The sequence below is a fragment of the Ovis aries genome, chromosome 13 (genome assembly GCF_016772045.2).
Source record: "Ovis aries strain OAR_USU_Benz2616 breed Rambouillet chromosome 13, ARS-UI_Ramb_v3.0, whole genome shotgun sequence".
NCBI classification, from domain to species: Eukaryota; Metazoa; Chordata; class Mammalia; order Artiodactyla; family Bovidae; genus Ovis; species Ovis aries.
Window position 1 is genome coordinate 63802323 of NC_056066.1, and position 20419 is coordinate 63822741.

General features: G+C 37.2%; 1 protein-coding gene across 19 annotated transcripts in view; it reads left to right on the top strand.

The window, feature by feature from the left end:
* ITCH (itchy E3 ubiquitin protein ligase) overlaps nt 1–20419 on the top strand; it is a 99999-nt gene that overhangs the window by 20227 nt on the left and 59353 nt on the right. For 14 of the 19 annotated variants that reach the window (XM_042230055.2, XM_060397734.1, XM_060397730.1 and 11 more), the window contains 2 exons: nt 11831–11921; nt 19527–19668. In XM_042230055.2, the coding sequence (XP_042085989.1) occupies nt 11852–11921; nt 19527–19668 (212 nt within the window). In that variant the 5' untranslated portion in view covers nt 11831–11851. Of the gene's footprint in view, nt 1–2279; nt 2348–11830; nt 11922–19526; nt 20144–20419 lie in introns of those variants that run through there. The other 5 variants (XM_042230059.2, XM_042230052.2, XM_042230056.2 and 2 more) reach the window with 3 other exon arrangements.

Below are 20419 nucleotides of genomic sequence, written 5' to 3' on the forward strand. Positions count from 1 at the left end.
TCACCAGCACTATTCTAATAATTTTTACTCCTCGAAGGGCTCTTTACCTCTTAGGACTTTAGAATGTTTAAGTTCCCCTGCCTTTCATGGTTGGGAAGTTGTGAACAATCATGTGCGTTAGTGTAAGAGTATGAATAAACCTGCCACGAAAGTTAGAATGCTAACAGAGGGGTTTGAATTGACATATTCCTTTCATGCCCAGGAGACTTATCGACTAGAGCCCTAAGTTGATTTTCTCCAGAGAAAGGTGGTCGGAGATAGCCCCCTGTTAATGCCAGAAGAGTTGGTGAAAGGCATAATATAGTAAACAGTAGACAGACAGATTTTGGTATGGGGTAGATGCTCAAGCAGGTCCAGGGAGTCCCTCGAGTCCTGATCTGCCTTGCCTGTCAGGTCTCTCCTCATGACCTTGTCATGGGTGGGATCTTGTGTGCTGGCTCCTGGCACTTAATTACCATGTTATAGTATCTTTTAATGTATGCTGTAGAGTAGACTAGAAGAATTGTTTCTGCTTTCTAGTTTAAGGAAGGCTACCAGATGAGATGCTTGAGCAGAATATTGAAGGTTAAGAGAAGACCAGATGACCAGAAATTTAGGGAAATAGTGGGGCAAAGTTTTAACAGAACAAGATAAGTAAATCACAGAAGTATTAAACAGATGGCATTTTGGAGAATGATGAATAATTTTGTGTGACTGGAGCATAGGGTATGTATGGGAGAATGGCATGTGGAATAAGATAATAGGCAAAGCAGGATCATGGCAGATGATCAGAGTTGTGTAGAAAGTTCAGCTTAGAAATCTTTTGATAACACTGTGTGGACAGGTTGGGGTAAGGCACGGAGAAACACTGAAGTGAGTATGATACTACAGGAAGAAGCAAATGAAGGGAGTAGTAATGGGTGTAATGAAGATGTAAAGTTAAGTTTAATTGTAAGATAGTCCACCCATGTCCAACTGTTTTATTCTAATGTCTTAAGAAAGTTTTTGCCTCTTCCATACTTCCCAGTTTTATGCCATGAGTGTGATGTATGTAGGATGTTACAGATTTTTCACTTTAATGCTCAAGAGCATGTGTTAGCAAACTATGACCCATGGGAGGAATCTGGCCTGCTGCTTTTTTTTTCTTTATAAATAAAGTTTTATTGGGATAGCCCCATTCATTTTATGTGTTCTCTGTCACACTGTCACAGTACGATGGCAGTTGAACAATTGTTACAGACATCATATGGTCCCCAAGTCTAAAATGTTTGCTTTTGGCCCTTTACAGAAAAACTTTGAAGAACAGCAGATTGAAAGCTTTCTTCCATCTAATAACCGAAATGCATAGGATAGTGCTTACTTAATATTATATATTGTTCTTTGTTAACTAGGTCACTGACCACATAGTCATTCACAATCTACCCATAGTGTATTTGGAAATTTTTTTGAACCTGGGCCTTGGTTCCCTCTTGTTTAATAATTTTTAAGTTATTCTATTTTTCTGAACACAAGATCAGATCATGTTCAAATAAGGGTAGTTTTACTTCTTTCTCTGCAGTCCATATGCCTTTTGTTTGATTTTCTTGCCAAGTTACACTGGCTAGAACATTTGAATAAAAACGATGAGGGCTGGCATTCTTTCTTGTTCTTGATTTTAGGGGGAGAGCATTCAGTCTTTTACCATTAAGTAGGATAGGAATCCCAGGGACTGGGGAGCCTGGTGGGTTGCCGTCTATGGGGTCGCACAGAGTCGGACACGACTGAAGCTACTCAGCAGCAGCAGCAGGATGTAAGCAGAGACATTACTTTGCCAACAAAGGTCCGTCTAGTCAAACCTATGGTTTTTCCAGTAGTCACGTATGGATATGAGAGTTGGACTGTAAAGAAAGCTGAGTGCTGAAGAATTGATGCTTTTGAACTGTAGTGTTGGAGACGACTCTTGAGAGTCCCTTGGACTGCAAGGAGGTCAAACCAGTCCATCCTAAAGGAAATCAGTCCTGTCCATTGGAAGGACTGATGCTAAAGCTGAAACTCCAATACATTGGCCACCTGATGCGAAGAACCGACTCATTGGAAAAAACTCCTGATGCTGGGAAAGATGGACAGCAGGAGGAGAAGGGGACAACAGAGGATGAGATGGTTGGATGGCATCACTGACTTGATGGACATGAGTAAGCTCTGGGAGATGGTGATGGACAGGGAAGCCTGGTATGCTGCAGTCCATGGGGTCACAAAGAGTTGGACACGACTGAACAACTGAACTGAATTGAAGCTATAGTTTTGATTTTTTTTTAAATTAGATGCCCTTTTCCAGGTCGAGGAAGTTCTCTTTTACTTCTGGTTTCTTCAGTGTTTTTACCATGAAAGGGTGAGTTGTGTCAAATGCCTTTTGTGTGTTGAGATGATGATGTTGTTTTTGTACTCTGTTCTAATATGTCTATGTAATATATATTACATTAATTGATTTCTGGATATTATCCAAGCTTGTATTTTTGGTATAAATTCCACTTGGTCATGGAATATTACTTAATTCAATTTGTTTGTATTTTGTTGATGATTTTTGCCTCTCTATTCAATATAAGAGATTCACCAACTGTGTACAAGCGATCCATATCCTTGCCAACACTTTTAATCTCTCTCTCTTTTTTTTGGTTATTATTGGCTGGACCATGCAGCATGTGGGATCTTAGTTCCCCAACCAGGGATTGAACCTGTGCCCTGTGCATTGGAAGCATGGACCACCAGGGAATCTCCTGTTTGGAACTGTTATAGTTTTTTCTTTTTTTATATATAAAATCATGTCATCTGGGGACAGATAATTTTCCTTCTTTCCTTCCAATTTTTTCTGTCTTTTTAAATGCCTTAATTGCTTTGGCTAGGACTTCCAGTACTGTGTTGACTAGAAATGGTGAGAGTGAGCATCCTGTCTTGTCCTAGTATTAGAAGAAAAAATTTCAGATTTTCACTGTTGAGTGTAATGTTAGCTGTGGGCTTTTTCATATTTTGTTGAGGTAATTTCCTTCTGTTCCTAACCTGACAGTTTTTTATGAAACAGTATTGAATTTTGTCAAATGCTCTTCTGCATTAATTGTGATGTTCATATGGTTTTTATCCTTCATTGTAATTTGGTGTAACATATTGATTTTCTTTATTTTTAAAAAATATTTTAATTTTATTGGAGCATAGATGATTTACAGTGTTATGTTAGTTTCAGGTATACAGCAGATGATTCAGTTCTATATATTTTCATTCTTTTTTAGATTCTTATATGGGTTATCACAAAATACTGAGTAGAGTTTCCTTTGCTATAGAGTAGGTCCTTGTTGGTCACACTGATTTATTTATTTCGTATGTTGACCCCATCTTGCATCCCAGGGATTAATCAATCCTTCTTGGTCATGATGTATTACTCCTTTCAATGTGCTGTTGAATTCAGTTTGCTGGTATGAAAATGAAACATTTTGAATGTTATAATGTGGTAGCTCTGGAAATACCAGATTCTTCTCCCATCTCATGGTTTCTTCTTGCTGCCTACTGTGGTTGTCATTTGATTGATTGTTTCAGACTAATTTTGTATAGTCCTGTTTTCTTTGTCTTGTATGGTCTCTGAAGTCTATTCTGTTAGATTAGTAGTTTGACAGACAACCTTTTCACTGATTGATTGATATAAAATCGGTTTATGATGTTTAAGATTCAAGAGTACAAAATTATATTTTGACTTCTGTATACACTACAACATGCTAACTAGCAAGAATTTAGTTTCCATTCATCACCATGCGCTTGACTTCCTTTATCCATTTTGCCCTTCCCACACTTAGTTTGTGCTAGCCACTATTCTGTTCTCTCTGTGTACTTATTTTTGTTTGGTTTGTCTACTCAACCCCCACCCCCATACACATATGAAAGAAATCATACAGTATTTGCCTTTTTCTGTCTTATTTCACTAGCATAATACCCTCCAGGTCTATCCATATTGTTGCAAATGGCAAATTTCCTCTCTTTAAAAAAAAATTTTTTTCTTTTTTTAAGCTGAGTAATAGTCCCTTGTTTTAAATATATACTACATCTTTTTTTAATCCAGTCATTCATGGATGGCAGCTTAGTTTGTTTACATATCTTGCGTCTTGTATGTAGTGCTAGATTGAACATCAGTATGCATCTATCTTTTCAAAATAGATGTTTTCAAATTTTTTGGATAAATACCTTGAAGTGGAATAGCTGAATCATATTCTTAATTTTTGAGAACTCTCCATACTGTTTTCAGTAGTGGCTACAGTAATTTTCTCTCCCACAAACTATACAAGGATTCCCTTTTCTCAACATCCTCTCTAACACTTGTTATTTCTTGCCTTTTTGATAATACTTATTCTAATGGTGTGAGGCGTTATCTCATTTGTGATTTTGATTTGCATTTCCCTAATATTTAGTGATGTTGACAGCTAAGAGTTTTATGATTTCAGGTATTACATTCAAGTCCTTAATCTGTTTTGAGTTGACCTTTTGTATGGTGTAAAGCTGGTGGTCTAGTTTCATTCTTTTGCATGACCAGTTTTTCCAACATCATTTATTGAAGAGACTATCTATTCGCCATTGTGTGTTCTTTTCTCTTGTGTATTAATTGTCCATATATGTGTGTGTTTATTTCTGAACTCTCAATTCTGTTCCATTGATTTGTGTGTCACTCTGATAGTACTGTGCTGTTTTGATTACTGTGACTTTGTAATATAATTTGAAATCAGAGTGAATGATACTTCAGCTTTGTTTCCCCCTACCCCCCCTCAGGATTGCTTTGGCTATTTGGGGCCCTTTGTGGTTCCATACAAATTTCAGGATTTTTTTGTTCTTCTGTTTCTGTGAAAAATGTCATTGGGATTTTGATAGGGTTTGCATTGACTCTGTAGATTGCTTTAGGTGCTTTAGGTGATACGGACATTTAAAAATGTTAAATTCTTCTAATCTATGAGCCCAAATATCTTTACATTTCTTTGTGTTGTGTTCAGTTTCTTTTAATAATGTCTTTAGTTTTCAGTGAAAGATGATCTTTCACCTAGCTGGTTAAATTTATTCCTAGATATTCTGTTTGTTACGGTTGTACATAGGATTGTTTTTCTTAATTGCTTTCTGATGATTTGTTGTTAGTGTATAGAATAGACTTTTATATATTGATTTTTTTTGGTACCCTGAAATTTTAGTATATTTTACTTTTAATAGATTTTTTGGTGAAAATTTTTTTAAATATATAAAACTATGTCATATTTGTTTCCTGTCTTTTATTAAACTGTAGGACACCCAGTTGGCATTGGAGAATTGGTTGTTGGTGTGGGGAACCCATCCACTGCACTCAACTTGAGACTTGTAGAATTAGCGACCAGCACCTTTAGGCTGTTAAGAAAATGAAAAGAGAAGCCATAGGCTATGAGAAAATGTTTGTAAAACATATAAAGGACTTATATTTAAAATACACAAGTAACTCTTAAAATGCAACAGTAAGAAAACAAATAATGAGTAAAATATCTGAACAGATAGCTCGTGAAACAGTGTACATAGATGGTAAATAGTCAAACAAACAAAAAGATGCTCAACATCATGTCACATGGGAATTACAAACTAAGCCACTAGTGAAACATCATTGTACACCTATTAGATTGGCTAAATTCCAGAAATACTAAATTCTGACAATATCAAATACTTGTGAGGATATGGAGCAGTAGAAATTTTCCTTCAGTTCTAATTGGAATGCAGAGTGGTACAGCCACTTTGGAAGATGATTTGGCAGATGCTTACAGAGCTAAAACATAGGTTTACCCCTATCATCCTGTAATTGTAGTCCTCTTTACCCAGTTGAGTAGAAGACTTACATACACAAAGAACCTGCATGATAGTATTTATAGCAGTTTTATTCATAACTGCCAGAAGCTGGAAGCATCTAACATCCTTGGAATGAACACATGTGAAATGTTTATTCAGCAAATTAAAAAAAAAAAACTGTCAAGTTCTGAAAAGATACAGAGGAAACTTTAATCGTAGTACCAAGAAGCCAGGCTGAGGTTCTTAAATTGTGTGATTCCACTATCTAATATTCTGGGAGAAGCAAAACTGTAGAGACAGTAAAAAGATAAGTGGTTGCCAGAAGTTCTTATTGAGGGAAGAAGAATGAATAAGGGAAGCACGGGATTTTTAGAGTTGGGAGATTATTCTCTGTGACACTATACTATTGAATACGTGGCAGTTATGCATTTGTCAACATCCTTAGGACTGTATAAGTTTCATAAAGAGTGACCCTTAATATAAATTGTGGACATTAGTTAATTAAAACTGTAGAATATTTCAGGTTCTGATTAGCAAGGCAGACAAGGTTGCCTACCTTTGTAGAAATTAATAAAATTAATTTAAAAAGTCAGAAAAATTTCAGTAATGTGGTAGAAAGTAATAGTATGGCTGCATTATACTGGGTAGTCAGGGAAGACCTGAGTACTACCTTGAGGGCTGAATGCAAGATGCTAGCTATTTAAAGATAAGTGGGAAAAACATTTTCAGCAGAGGGAACAGTTAGTGTAAGCCTATAAGTCCAGAATGACTTTAGTGTGTTTGAGAAATAGAATCCAGATTTACAGTGGCTAAGGAGGAGAATGTTAAGGAGAGGAGAACTCAAGAAAGTAGGTCATGTGTGGAATGAAGCGGAGCGTCTGTAAGCCAGAGAGGAATTTGGATTCTGTTTTAGGTGAGTTAGGCAATTATTGGATATTTAAGCAGAGTAGAGCAAGATATAATTCTGATGTTCAGAAGAATACACTAACTTTGATGGGAAATGGCTGAGAGGGAGAAGGAGCAAATGCAGAGGCTGCTGCTGCTGCGTCGCTTCAGTTGTGTCCGACTCTGTGCGACTCCATAGATGGCAGCCCACTAGGCTCCTCTGTCCCTGGGATTCTCCAGGCAGGAATACTGGAGTGGGTTGCCATTTCCTTCTCCAGTGCAGAGGCAGGGAGCCTTATTTAGTGACTTGTAATAGTTTGTTGACAGGGAAGGGCTGGTTGTGGCTTGGGCTAATGTAGTTAAAAGAAAGTAAGCATATATTTTAGGGTATATAGTAGGGTATATTTTGCAGATAGAATCTTTACAACTAGATGAGGGAAAGATTTAATGCTCATAGCTTTGGCTTGAGCAACTGGGTGAATGGTGCTGCTGTTGAGCCAGGCAGAGTTTCACCTTAGTCATTTTAGTAATGCAGACAGTTGTAAAGGTTAGACCTAGGAGTCTGGCGCTCAGGGGAGAAGATGGGCTTTGAAGTGTAGATTCTCTATCTACTTAGTCTTGAGGTATTTTTCAAATTGTACAAGTATGGTATATATTTTCTTTTTAAACTCAAATAATACATATAAAACCACAAGTTCCCCATGACTTCCTTCTTTAGTACACAGGAGGGCAGCCACTATTAACAGTTTGGAATGGATACTTTTTCTGCCTTTATTTATATTTACCTATAGGGATATGCATTTTGTTTTTATTTGCAAAAATATTACATTATATATATTCTATAACTTAAATATTCTTGAACTCTTTCCATTTCAGTTACTAGTAAGTTGTTCTAATTGTTGCATAGTTTTCTGTGGTATGAATTTGTGATTATTTAACTGGTTGCCAATTAATACTAAGGTTTCTTTGATTTGTCTTTACTGTTATCCAAGTGGTGTGTTTTTTTATTCTTAGAGATTTAAAATAAATAATTTTGATTATATGAAACTAATGTGAATTAGAACATACATTATTAAAATTATCAGCATGTTTTTGCAAAGCATCTCACAGTTCTATCACAATGATTCTCTGTAATTATCTGGAGAGAATCACTGTTTCTAAAAATGTTTGTAGTCTGTACTTTCATTAGTCTTCTTTACATGAAATTGTGTTTTAAAATACATTTTATTACGATTTTGAATTTATTTTCTTTGCAACTTTATAATGTTAATTTAGAATAATCTATACTATTTAAAAGGGTATTTTTCCAGCAATAAACTGTCGCTGTAGATCAGCAACTAGAATAATACTTTATCATGCATAAAGTCAGCATCCAAATGTTGGACTTTTCTCACTGCCTCCTAATTTCCTTATCTTGATGTCATAATTCTGAGGCAAACAGTCTTTTGGGTATTGAGGAGACAATAAAAACTATACATATGTGGTACTGATGTCTTTGAGGACTCTTTCTGTAACAAGCAGTTTGAATCAGAAGAATATCCTGTGCAATGCTGTGTTGACTTTTATGGTACACCTCAGTGCCTTTATATTCTGGGTGACTACTAATGGCTTTATTTATGATGTATGCCTTCTGTATTTAAAATAAAATGGCCCTTTTAGTAAATTGTATAAAACATCCGAAATGGTGCAATTTAAGTAGACATAGAAAGTGAAGGAAAAAAATATACAGACCAAGCCAAGGGAATGAGCTAGTCATTTGAGTTAAGGCTGCCAGAATTTTAGCTTTGAACATGTTGTTTTTCATTCTTCCCTACATCTGTCTGTCCCTCCCTCCCTGTCTCCTCAGCATATGGGATTCTGGTTCCCTGACCAGAGATCGAACTCATGCCCCTGCTTTGCAAGTGGTCCTACCCCCTGGACCACCAGGGAATGGAAACCTAATTTTGTATGAATACTGTAGACATGTTTACAGTTTCAGGTTACTTTGTTTGCCTTATTGTATTTATGTATTTCTTACATAGGACCTGGCAGATAGTGAGTGCTTAAGTAAATTTTACTTTAATCCTTGACCCACTCAAAATATTCCTGATATTTTATCAAGTCCCCAAAAGCCTAAGAACATTTTATTTTAAAAACATATTTAGTTAAATTCTGACAGTATGAATAATAAACATTCATAGCATTTTCCCCCCACATACATAATCATTCAGTCTTTCAACAACCTTGTGAGGTAGAGATGGTGTTATCCCCGTTTCTCTGACAGGAAACAGACCTAGAGAGGTTCAGTCAGTTCAGTTGCTCAGTTGTGTCCGACTCTTTGCGACCCCATGAATCGCAGCACGCCAGGCCTCCCTGTCCATTAAAAACTCCTGGAGTTCACTCACACTCAACGTCCATCGAGTCCGTGATGCCATCCAGCCATCTCATCCTCTGTCGTCCCCTTCTCCTCCTGCCCCCAGTCCCTCCCAGCATCAGAGTCTTTTCCAATGAGTCAGCTCTTTTCATGAGGTATCCAAAGTACTGGAGTTTCAGCTTCAGCATCATTCCCTCCAAAGAAATCCCAGGACTGATCTCCTTCAGAATGGACTGGTTGGCTCTCCTTGCAGTCCAAGGGACTCTCAAGAGTCTTCTCCAACACCACAGTTCAAAAACATCAATTCTTCGGCGCTCAGCTTTCTTCACAGTCCAACTCTCACATCCATACATGACCACAGGAAAAACCATAGCCGTGACTAGACGGACCTTTGTTGGCAAAGTAATGTCTCTGCTTTTTAATATGCTGTCTAGGTTGGTCATAACTTTTCTTCCAAGGAGTAAGCGTCTTTTAATTTCATGGCTGCAATCACCATCTGCAGTGATTTTGGAGCCCAACGAAGTAAAGTCTGACACTGTTTCCACTGTTTCCCCATCTATTTCCCATGAAGTGATGGGACCAGATGCCATGATCTTAGTTCTCTGAATGTTGAGCTTTAAGCCAACTCTTTCACTCTCCACTTTCACTTTCATTAAGAGGCTTTTTAGTTCCTCTTTACTTTCTGCCATAAGTGTGGTGTCATCTGCATATCTGAGGTTATTGATATTTCTCCCAGCAATCTTGATTCCAGCTTGTGCTTCTTCCAGCCCAGCGTTTCTCATGATGTACTCTGCATATAAGTTAAATAAGCAGGGTGACAATATACAGCCTTGATGTACTCCTTTTCCTATTTGGAACCAGTCTGTTGTTCCATGCCCAGTTCTGACTGTTGCTTCCTGACCTGCATATAGGTTTCTCAAGAGGCAGGTTAGGTGGTCTGGTATTCCCATCTCTTTCAGAATTTTCCACAGTTTATTGTGATCCACACAGTCAAAGGCTTTGCATAGTCAATAAAGCAGAAATAGATGCTTTTCTGGAACTCTCTTGCTTGTTAGAGAGGTTGAGTGAGTGAAGTCGCTCAGTCATGTCCGACTCTTGGCGACCCCATGGACTGTAGCCTATCAGGCTCCTCCATCCATGGGATTTTCCAGGCAAGAGTACTGGAGTAGGTTAGTATCATACAATAAGTGTTGTAGCCAGGAATCAAGCCCAAGTGTCCTGATTTTGTTATAAAATCCCTGTTATGTAGATCATGCCCTTACCACATGAGGATTAACTCTTCTGAGACTATGGACTGAAGAAGACATGTTAGGGTTGTTTATTTTAGTATAATTCAGGAGCCATCTTTGTTCCTTTCACAGATCAGATGTTTAAGTGTTTGCAATGTGTCAGGCACTGTTTTGGGATTCTGGGTTTTATCAGTGAACCAAAAAAAATGATTCCTGCTCACATGGAGTTTATATTCTATCCCAGAGAATCAAAACCAATAAACATAATGACCAAGTCAATTACTTGGTATGTCAAAAGATCACATTGTCTGTAGAAGAAAAAAATGATCAGGATAGGTGGAACAGACTGTTAATATTGTGAAGAAAACAAATAGAACAAAGGTCTTAAGGCAAGAATGTGCTGGCATGTTTGAAAAATAATAGGTAGGTGCCTGAGTAGGGGTGGAAAGTAGAGGGGAAATAAGATCATGAGGTAGGGAGGAGTGGAAGCTTGTATCATATAGGGTCTTTCAGTTGAGTGAAATGGGAAGATTTGAAGAACTTCTTAACATCTTAAAATCATCCAGGTTGTGTTAAGAATAGGTACTGAGGCTGGACAAGGATGGGAAAAGGGAGACGTTTTAGGTTAATCTGGGCTTCCCTTGTGGCTCAGCTGGTAAAGAATCTGCCTACAGTGCGGGAGACCTGGGTTCGATGCCTGGGTTGGGAAGATCATCTGGAGAGGGGAAAGGCTACCCACTCCAGTATTCTGGCCTGGAGAATTCCATGGACTGTACAGTCCATGGGGTCACTTTAGGTTAATCTAGGAGAGGGGCATAATTTAGGAAGAAGATAGCTGTCAGGTGGCTATGAACAGGTTGATGATAGAAGTGATGAGAAATGGCTGGATTCTAGGTGTATTTTGCAAATAGAGACCTTAGAATTTGTCAGCAGATGGGAAGGGACATATGAACAAAGGAGTCAAGAATAACTCCATAGTTTTTAGCTTGAGCATCTGAATGGATGAAATTGTCTTCGACTGAGATAGTTTACTGAGGACATTGGGGTTCCGTTTTTGATGTGTTAGTTTCGAATGTCTTTTAGATACCCAAGTGAAGTTGCTGTTTATAATTCAGGAGTGAAATCTGGGATAGAAATGTAAAGTTGGGACTTGTTGCTATATAGATGATATTTAAAGCCATAACACTGGATGATATCCTTGAGGAAATGAATATGAAGATATGAGAGAAGAGGGAACCAATAACTGAGCCCTAGGACCTTCCAGTATTAAGAGGGTAGAGAGACCAGAAGGAATCATCAAAGAAGACTAAGAAGGAATAATCAGTAAGGTAGGACATTAAACCTCGAGAATGTGTCTTGGGAACTAAAAGAAGAAAGTAAACCACAGAAGAAAGAAATTCAGCCATTTCAGATTTTGCTGATAGTTTAGCGCAGGATGGATACTAGAATTTTAGCAGTGTGAAGGCCACTGGTATTTTGTGGTCTTCCGTGGGACGTGGAAATGGCCTGGTTAGCATTTACCTAGTTTTCAAGTGGGAATTTTTAATGTTTACAGTGTTTCCTTTGCCCTGTTCAGGTTTGCCTTCCTGTTGGTGATATGTCTGGCAGTGGATCACAGCTTGGTTCAATGGGTAGTTTGACCATGAAATCACAACTTCAGATCACTGGTAAGTCTTAAAAACATCCACTGCATTATTTCCCTCATTCTCTTTGTGCCCCCCCCACCCCGCCACCCTCTCCAGTATCCTGGAGAATTTCCATGGACTGTATAGTCCATACGGTCGCAAAGAGTCGGATACGACTGAGTGACTTTAACTTCACTTTCACCATCAATAAAAAATCTTCTGAGAAGAAAACCTTTAGTGGCTGTTACATATCAGGTGTTAAATTTTTTGCTGAATGAATAAATGAACATAATGTGTAGATACATAAAAATAACATTTTAATTTCAGGTTGTTATTGGGTATGGTATATGATTTGGGTTTGTTAAACATGCTTGGGCAGTTGCTATTGTTTTTTGTTTTGATTTGGATTTTTTTTAGCTTTGTTGAGAGCTAATTCACATACTATACAGTTTACTCATTTAGAGGTCAGTGATTGTTAATACATTCTCAGAGTAACCATCACCAGTCAATTTTAGAACATTTTCACCATTCCAGAAAGAAACCTCTGCCCCATATTCCCCAGCCACCTTCAGCCCTAGCTTAATTATTTTTCTCTCTATAGCTTTGCCTACTTTGGTCTCATACAAATAGAATCATAAAATGTGTGGCCTTTGTCTGTTGACTTTTTCACTCATTGTTTTCAAGATTCATCCCTGTTGTAGCATGCATTAGTATTTAATTTCTTTTTATTGCCAAATACTATTCCATATGTGGAAATACTTTATCCATTTATCAATTGATGGGTGTTTGGATTGGTTCCACTTTTTGGCTGTTATGAATAATGCTATGAACATTTGTGTATAACTGTTTGTGAAGTTGTATGTTTTCCGTTTTCTTGAGTGTGTTCCTGGGAGTAGAGTGACTGGGTCATGTAATATCCACATTTAGCATTGTGAGGAATTCCAAATTAATTTTCAAAGCATCCAGACCAATTTGTATTCCCAGCAGTCATGTATGAGGGTTACAGTTTTGTAAGCACCCTTGTAATGCTTATCTTTGGTTAGAGACATTGTAATGGGTGTGACATAGTATCTCGAGAGTTTGAGTTCATTTCTCTGATGGTTAATGATGATGAGCGTTTTTTTCATGTGCTTATTATTAGCCATTTGTATATCTTTTTTTTTGAGAAATGCCTATTTAAATTTTTTGGTTGCTCTTACTACTTTCCTAATACCTGTTTTTTTCCTCTAACCATACTAACCAAGTGGATCACTTTCAGATTAATGTTTCTTAAAATGCCACCTGATTTGTACCTGCTCAAAAACCTTCAGTGCTTCTCCTTGGCTGTGTTAGTGAATTTCTTTAAAACTGGGCTAAGACCTTTCACAGTCAGGCTCCATATGATCTCTTTGTAGGGTCTTTTTATATAAACCATTTGTACTAGCCAGTGAGGCACTGGATTTTTCTCTAGACAAGCATGTGTGTATTACACAATGGAAACTTAGTCTCTCTCCTTTTAATTTAATGGCATTTATTGATTATATTAGTTTCTGTTAATACTGTACCTGGCTTACAGCCGCCTCTAGATTATGAATATAAAGTTATAAACTGTATTATTATTATCTTTCTCGAAACCTAAAAGTATTTAAGTTATATAAAAGTAACACCTTCTTAAGTTGAAAGCAGGCTAAAATTTATTCTTGGGAATTCTTTCACTGACTCCAGTCTTTTTTCTTAGTGATATCTGATTTTCAGTGAAAGATTCTAATATTTCTTTGCCAAAGCCAGATTCTAGTTGTTTCTCCCTTCCCCATCTCTGGTGGCTCAGATGGTAAAGAATCTACCTGCAATGCGGGGGACCCAGGTTCAATCCCTGGGTCAGGAAAATCCTTTGAAGAAGGGAATGGTTACCCACTCCGGTATTCTTGCCTGGAGAATTTCGTGGACAGAAGAGTCTGGAGGGCTGCAGTCCATGGGATCCCAAAGAGTTGGACACGACCGAGCAACTAACACTTTCACTTTCTCCCCATCTTCAGTCTAGTCTGAGTAGCTGTTTTACATTGGGCCAGGCTTCCTAAGACCTTTTTTTAGGGGACAGCTTAAGTTAAAATTTTTCATTTAGAGAATTTAATAATCAGCTTTTCAAGTTATGTAAGCAATATACATGCTTTTTTATTTTTTAAAAGTCAGCAATTTAAAATAGTAATATGAGGAAAGAAAAAGTGAAAGTGTTAGTGTCTCAGTCGTGTCCTACTCTTTTCGATCCCATGGACTATAGCCCACCAGGCTCCTCTGTTCATGGAATTCTCCAGGCAAGAATACTGGAATGGGTAGTCATTCTCTTCTCCAGGGGATCTTTCTGACCCAGGGATCGAACCTGGCTGGGTCTCCTGCATTGTGGGCAGATTCCTTACCATCTGAGCAACAAGATTTAAGTTATATTCGTTTCAACTTTTCTTTGCATAAGCTATCTATCTTTGCTATTGTGACTGTCATGGGAAGAAAAACACTTAATACCTAAATGTGCCTCAAGAAGACATAATTCTTAGCCATTTATAAGCTTTTAATCTTGAGTCTAAAATTTCTGAGAATGTACAAGTATAGGGCAAAAGCATTTTAACAAAAACAGGCACTGTGAATTATAGATAAAAGTTATATATTTAGCAAAGACATCATTAGATATGGCAGATATGGAGAACATCAGATAATAAACAGTAGAGTGCCAAGTTGACTACAATCAAGTGTCCTTTGTAATTCACTATTTACTTTGCTTTTGGTGCTAGAAACCTCAGAACAAAGTTTTTTTCCCGCAAGTCATTTTAATTGACATTGTATTTTTTATTCTGTGTTAATGGATTAGCTGCAGTATTTGAATTTTTTGTTTATTATTTTATTTTGGTAAGCTGCCTCAACACTTCTAAAATTCAAGAAAGGCATAAATATGCAAGTATGAAATATATGCCCTGGTATATGGTAATGGCAAGTGATAATGACTTTGGTCAGGAAAAAGGGGTAGTATTTGACTAGAGTTGCTGTGAAAGAAAGTGGTGCTTGAAGCATTGCTACTATTTAAAAAGTAGAAAGGTATAAAAGGATCTTTCAGGAATGAACATGACAGAGCAAATGGCCCGAAGGAGGGAAATGCCAAGGCTGCCCTCGACATCCCTGAAAGCCGCTGCTGCAGAGCAGGGACCTGTGAGAATGCATGGGATGGGTCATCTCCTCGACATGAGTCAAGGCTGCCAAAAAAAGTCATTGCTAAGGGAGCTGGGAAGTAACCAGCGTTTTTAACAAAGAGCAGTGGATTGGTGTTTTAGAAAGCTGCTGTAAAAGACTGGTAGGGAAATTTAGTGTCAAAAGTTAAAATGTTACTCTGGGGTTCTGCTCAGATTTATTTCTTTAACTCTTTCTGTCATGCATACATTACATGCGTACATACATAATTTGTTTACAGTATATACATTTGCTAATGGCTTTTCCTTAACAGATGAGGGCAAGTAGAAAATTTATTAGAGAAATGACACCTTATAATAAGTTTTAATAAAAACTTGTATAAGTTGTAGCAAGAGTTTTAAAAAATTAATTCATAAATTGATACTATGTTGATAAATAGATTGTTTAGAGAACTTGATGTGTTTTAATTTCACATAATTCTTTATAGGAACATCAAGGGAAAGGCAGCCTTGCTTTTCTTTTTCAGAATTTACATAAAGTATACCTCATCACAAGTGATCTAGTTCTCACAGGGAAAAAAATTCCTTTTCTATTTCTTTAATTTTGTATCTATATGAGGTGATGAATGTTCACTAAATTTAATTGTAATTATTTCCTGATGTCTTATATTTACACATTTACACCTTAAACTTTAAAATCATGCCAGTTCATTAGTCACACTTTTTATGATTTGACTCTTAATTTATAGAAATAACATGAATAGCCATTTTGTTATTCTAATTTGAACTGGAGTACAAAGGTGGTCTTTTGTGCTACGCTTTCATTGATCAAGGTACTATATGAGGCATCCCCTTGGGAACTTCTGTTGGCATTGAAGTGATTTCTTAACACTTTTGTTGGGTATTGAATATACCTGTATTGATCCTTGTGTTGGGCAGATCCTTTTGTAATTTATCAGATAGTTACAAAAATTACAGCAGGAAATCAGAAATACCTACTTACTCTTAAATATTTTTGAGAGTTTATCATATTGCTAATCATAACTTGATCTCAGTACCCTTGTTTGTTTTAACCTTGTCTTTATAGCCTTCCGATTCCCAGAATAAGTTGATTTCCTGGATCATTCTTTATTCTTTATCTCTAATTCTGTGGCCTGTTCCTTTACCTTGGACATAAGTCTGTTTTCTTACATCCTCCCCTATCTTTAGCCATTTCCTGTTTAATTATGTTCTGCACTTAACTTCAGCTATTATACTTACATGGGCGGAATAAGTACTTTGGTATTTCCTAGAAATTTCTTAGTCTCAGTCCTTACTCAGAGCTCATCATTTGAGGAAGAGAAACCATCTTATTTCAGTTCTTAAAAATTGAAATTAAACATTACTGTATTTTTCCAGATTTACTAGAATACCATATATTTAGCTCTCAATGCTTAGAGACCAGGAGGGTCCTTCATACTTTAAAGTCGAGAGTTTATATCCAGTTCTGCCCAGACAAACCATAGTTCTGCTACAGAGGCCTCTTGTGGCCTCTCATGACTTCTGACCACAGAGGGTAATCCTTGCATAACTGGTTTTATCTCCTATCAGTTCATCATATTGCTAATCATAACTTGATCTCAGCACCCTTATTTGTTTTACCTTGTTCCTTACAGCCTTCTGATTCCCAAAATAAGTTGAATAACCCAAGGATTCACTTTTACTTTCTTTACATTTATTTATTTATTTATACTTTCTTTATACTTAAATTGTCAAAACTTTTATTTCATATTGGAGAGGAAGTTTAAATATACACGCTTGGTATACCTTCCCATGAAGGGGATTGCAGGTTGAGTTAAATAAGTAAAAACTAAGAACTAAGACTGAATGAAAAGCGACAGGAGCCATATATAAATAAGAAAATGCTGTGCAAGCATAGAATGATTTTGACTTGTTAGGTTTAAAGAACCCTTCAAAGAGAAGAGATTAAAGACAACTCAGGAAGTAGAATTGTGTTGGATGAAAAGGAAAAAGGATCATTATCAGTGGAGGGAAGTAGCACATATGAGCCGTCAAAGTACATGGTCCTTGTGAGGGACAGCAAACTGGTAAGAGTGGTTAGAACACCAGGGGCCTGTGTGGGATTTTGTATAGCAAGAGGCTGTAAAAGTGCATAATAAGCAATGTAAGATGCCCCAGAAGAATTTGAACTTCATTTTTCAGGCATTAGGGAGTTGAAAAGTATTGACATGGTCACCTCTGTTCTGGGAACAATTCTAGTAGCTATGAGGAATTGGATTGGAGAAGTGAGAGTAAAAATAGACAGTGGTTAGAGGCCTTTAGGTGTAGGCCAGGTAACAGATGATACTGACATTTTTCTGATTCATTTTCTTCTAGTTTATAGTTCATAGTCTTTTAATTTATCTTGGGAATTTAAATTTTAGGAAGTAGTACATTGATCTGTTTTACAATGTTAGGACTGTAATGAAAGTTCTGTGCAATCTAAACTTTGAGATTTGAACACTTAACATAATTTCTCCTGTCCAAGCTTTGCTGTGACCGTTGGATAAACTTTTAAATTCTATTGATCTTGTTCTTTTTTTATGTGTAAAAATTAAGATGATAATACCTGTCTTGCAGGATAGTCGTGAGAGTCAGAATGATAATATTTAGGTGCCAGACACAGTAAAACACTAACAGTTGGTGTTAGTCTCCCTTACTCTTTTTATTTTCCCATTTAAACTTTCCTAAAATGGCTCTAGTGGGGTTAAGTGGGATTATGTGGTAAATAGCTTTCAAAAGTTTGAATCCTAAAAAGCCACTCAGGATAGCTGCATTTCTCTTTGTTCTAGGCTTAATCAGTTTTAGAGGATCACAAGAGCCCCTGAAACAAAATGAACTTATGCATGATTGTATGGGCTGTTTCACTTTTTCTCGGACCACAAATGTATTAAAAATAGGGATTTTTATGGGGTAATCCTGTGATTAAATTAAGTTTTGTATTAAGTAGTAGGGCTTTATACTACATATTAGTCAGAGAAAGGTCTGATCCCCACTTGAGCATTTTCTGGTCTGAAAAAGACATTTTGCTTAGTGTTTCCACTTTGATGTCTCACAAGCATCTCAAATTTATACATTCATTATAATACACTTGATTTCCTGCCCATGCCACCCTCCTCAAACTTGTTCTTTCCTAGATCTTTTCCATCTTATTCAATGATACCACCTTCTATCCAGTTACTCATGCCAGAAACACAGGAAATATCTTTGCTGCTTTTCTGTAGCTCACTGATGTAATCTAATCCTGTTGATTCTCATTAGAAAATATTGATTCCTCCCCATATCCATGTTCACCACCCTAGTCTAACCTACTGTCTCTTAGATGGCTGTGGCAGTCTCTTACGTGTAAAAGGACAGAAGTAAAATATTAGATCAAAGTGAAGTTGGGGGATTCAGGGCCACCACTTGGGACTGTGCCTGCTAGAGTGCCCAGATTGTCTATGTGTTGGACTATATATTGCACTTCTTGCGTAGCTCCTATATAAACTTTCCTAGCAACTTGCAACAGCCTGTTAGTCTTGATAGGCACTGGCATCTCTGAACTTTGCTGTTAGAGTAGATATCCAGGTAGTAAAATAGTTCCTTGGCTGTGGTCATCTCATTTATAGGGGACCAGTCAGTTGTCTCCTGTGGGAGCTGTGGGGTGTTGCAGATGCGAATCTACTCTTGGTGCCTTCCTTCCACACAAGGCTGGGACAAGGCTGTTTTATGTTTTATGGCAGTGGTGACTAACTCAGGCTCAGGATGTGAGAAGCTCTTGCTAAGGTAATACATGAGATGCTGGACATAATCTTAGTTGGTAACTCTTCCTTCAGTGGCTTTCTAGCATGCTTAGAATAAAACCCAAATTCCTTATCTTGGTTTGCAAAGCCAAATGTGATCTCACCTTATTTACCATTTTTCTCTGTTTGCTCTACTTTTCTTAGATCAAAGCTTTTGTACCTCTTTCTTAATGTTCCCTTCTTCCTACCTTTGATCTTGACATGGATAGCTCCTTGTTGTTTAGACGGTTGCTTGAAAGTACCGTATCCTTAGAAAACTTCTTTACTACCAACTCATATTCTGCCACCTTAGGCTGTTTTTCATCACAAGGGCTTATCTCTAATTATAAACTGTTCTGTCCAGGGTTTAGAACAATAATATCTGATAGATGGTAGGCATTCACATATTTGTTAACCAAGTTTGTCAATGTACTTTTTAATTGACCTCGAGATCTCTGGGACTGGTGATACTGCTGATGGGAATTTGTGTGGATGGTGTGAGGAAGTCCTATATTTTTTAATAAGATGGTAAGAAATACACAGGTCATACGTGAATAAAATTTGTGAATATTTTAGAACAAACTGCTTTGCTTCTCTTGAGTAAAAATAATGCTCTGTTTAATCTTTGTGAAATTAAATTGATTTGAAGGATGGACTAACATCTCAAATACTGAAATATTTTCTCTCTTATTTAGTCATTTCAGCAAAGCTTAAAGAGAATAAAAAGAATTGGTTTGGGCCAAGTCCTTATGTGGAAGTCACAGTAGACGGACAGTCAAAGAAGACAGAAAAATGCAACAATACGAACAGTCCCAAATGGAAGCAGCCTCTCACAGTGTAGGTTTGAAAGTATTTTCTGTGGTGTTTTTTGTTTATTAGGTCAACAGAAATGCAGCTTTTAGAAAGTTTTTCACTTTTTTTTCGTTCCTCCTCCCTCTTAATTTTATCCCCGTTGTTCTTTTAGTCTCGTTTCTCTTTAATTATTTGTTTTCCTAGTTTCTCCTTTTCATTGCCTTCTCGTTTAGTTGTTGATGGTATCTCTGTTGCCACTAAATAGTAGCTGAGAGATCCCAGGGTTGCTGCTGCTGCTAAGTCGCTTCAGTCGTGTCCGACTTTGTGTGACTCCATAGATGGCAGCCCACCAGGCTCCCCGTCCCTGGGATTCTCCTGGCAAGAACACTGGAGTAGGTTGCCATTTCCTTCTCCAATGCATGAAAGTGAAAAGTGAAAGTGAAGTCGCTCAGTTGTGTTTGACTCTTCGCAACCCCATGGACTGCAGCCCACCAGGCTCCTCCGCCCATAGGATTTCCAGGCAAGAGTACTGGAGTGGGTTGCCATTGCCTTCTCTGGATCCCAGGGTTATGGGCCCAGAAATATTAGCAGCTCTTTCCTTAATTTAGTTTGGAAATAGAGGGATATCAGGAACTCACTTCATTTTTTCTTATTTAATTTTTATTTTAAATTTTAGTTTTAAAATGTTGTGTTTTTTTTTTTTTATTTAAATTTTTGGTTTTTTAAAATTACAGTGCCCACACCAAACCTACCCACTTTTTTTTTTTTCTTTAAAAAAATTATACATTTTGTTCTA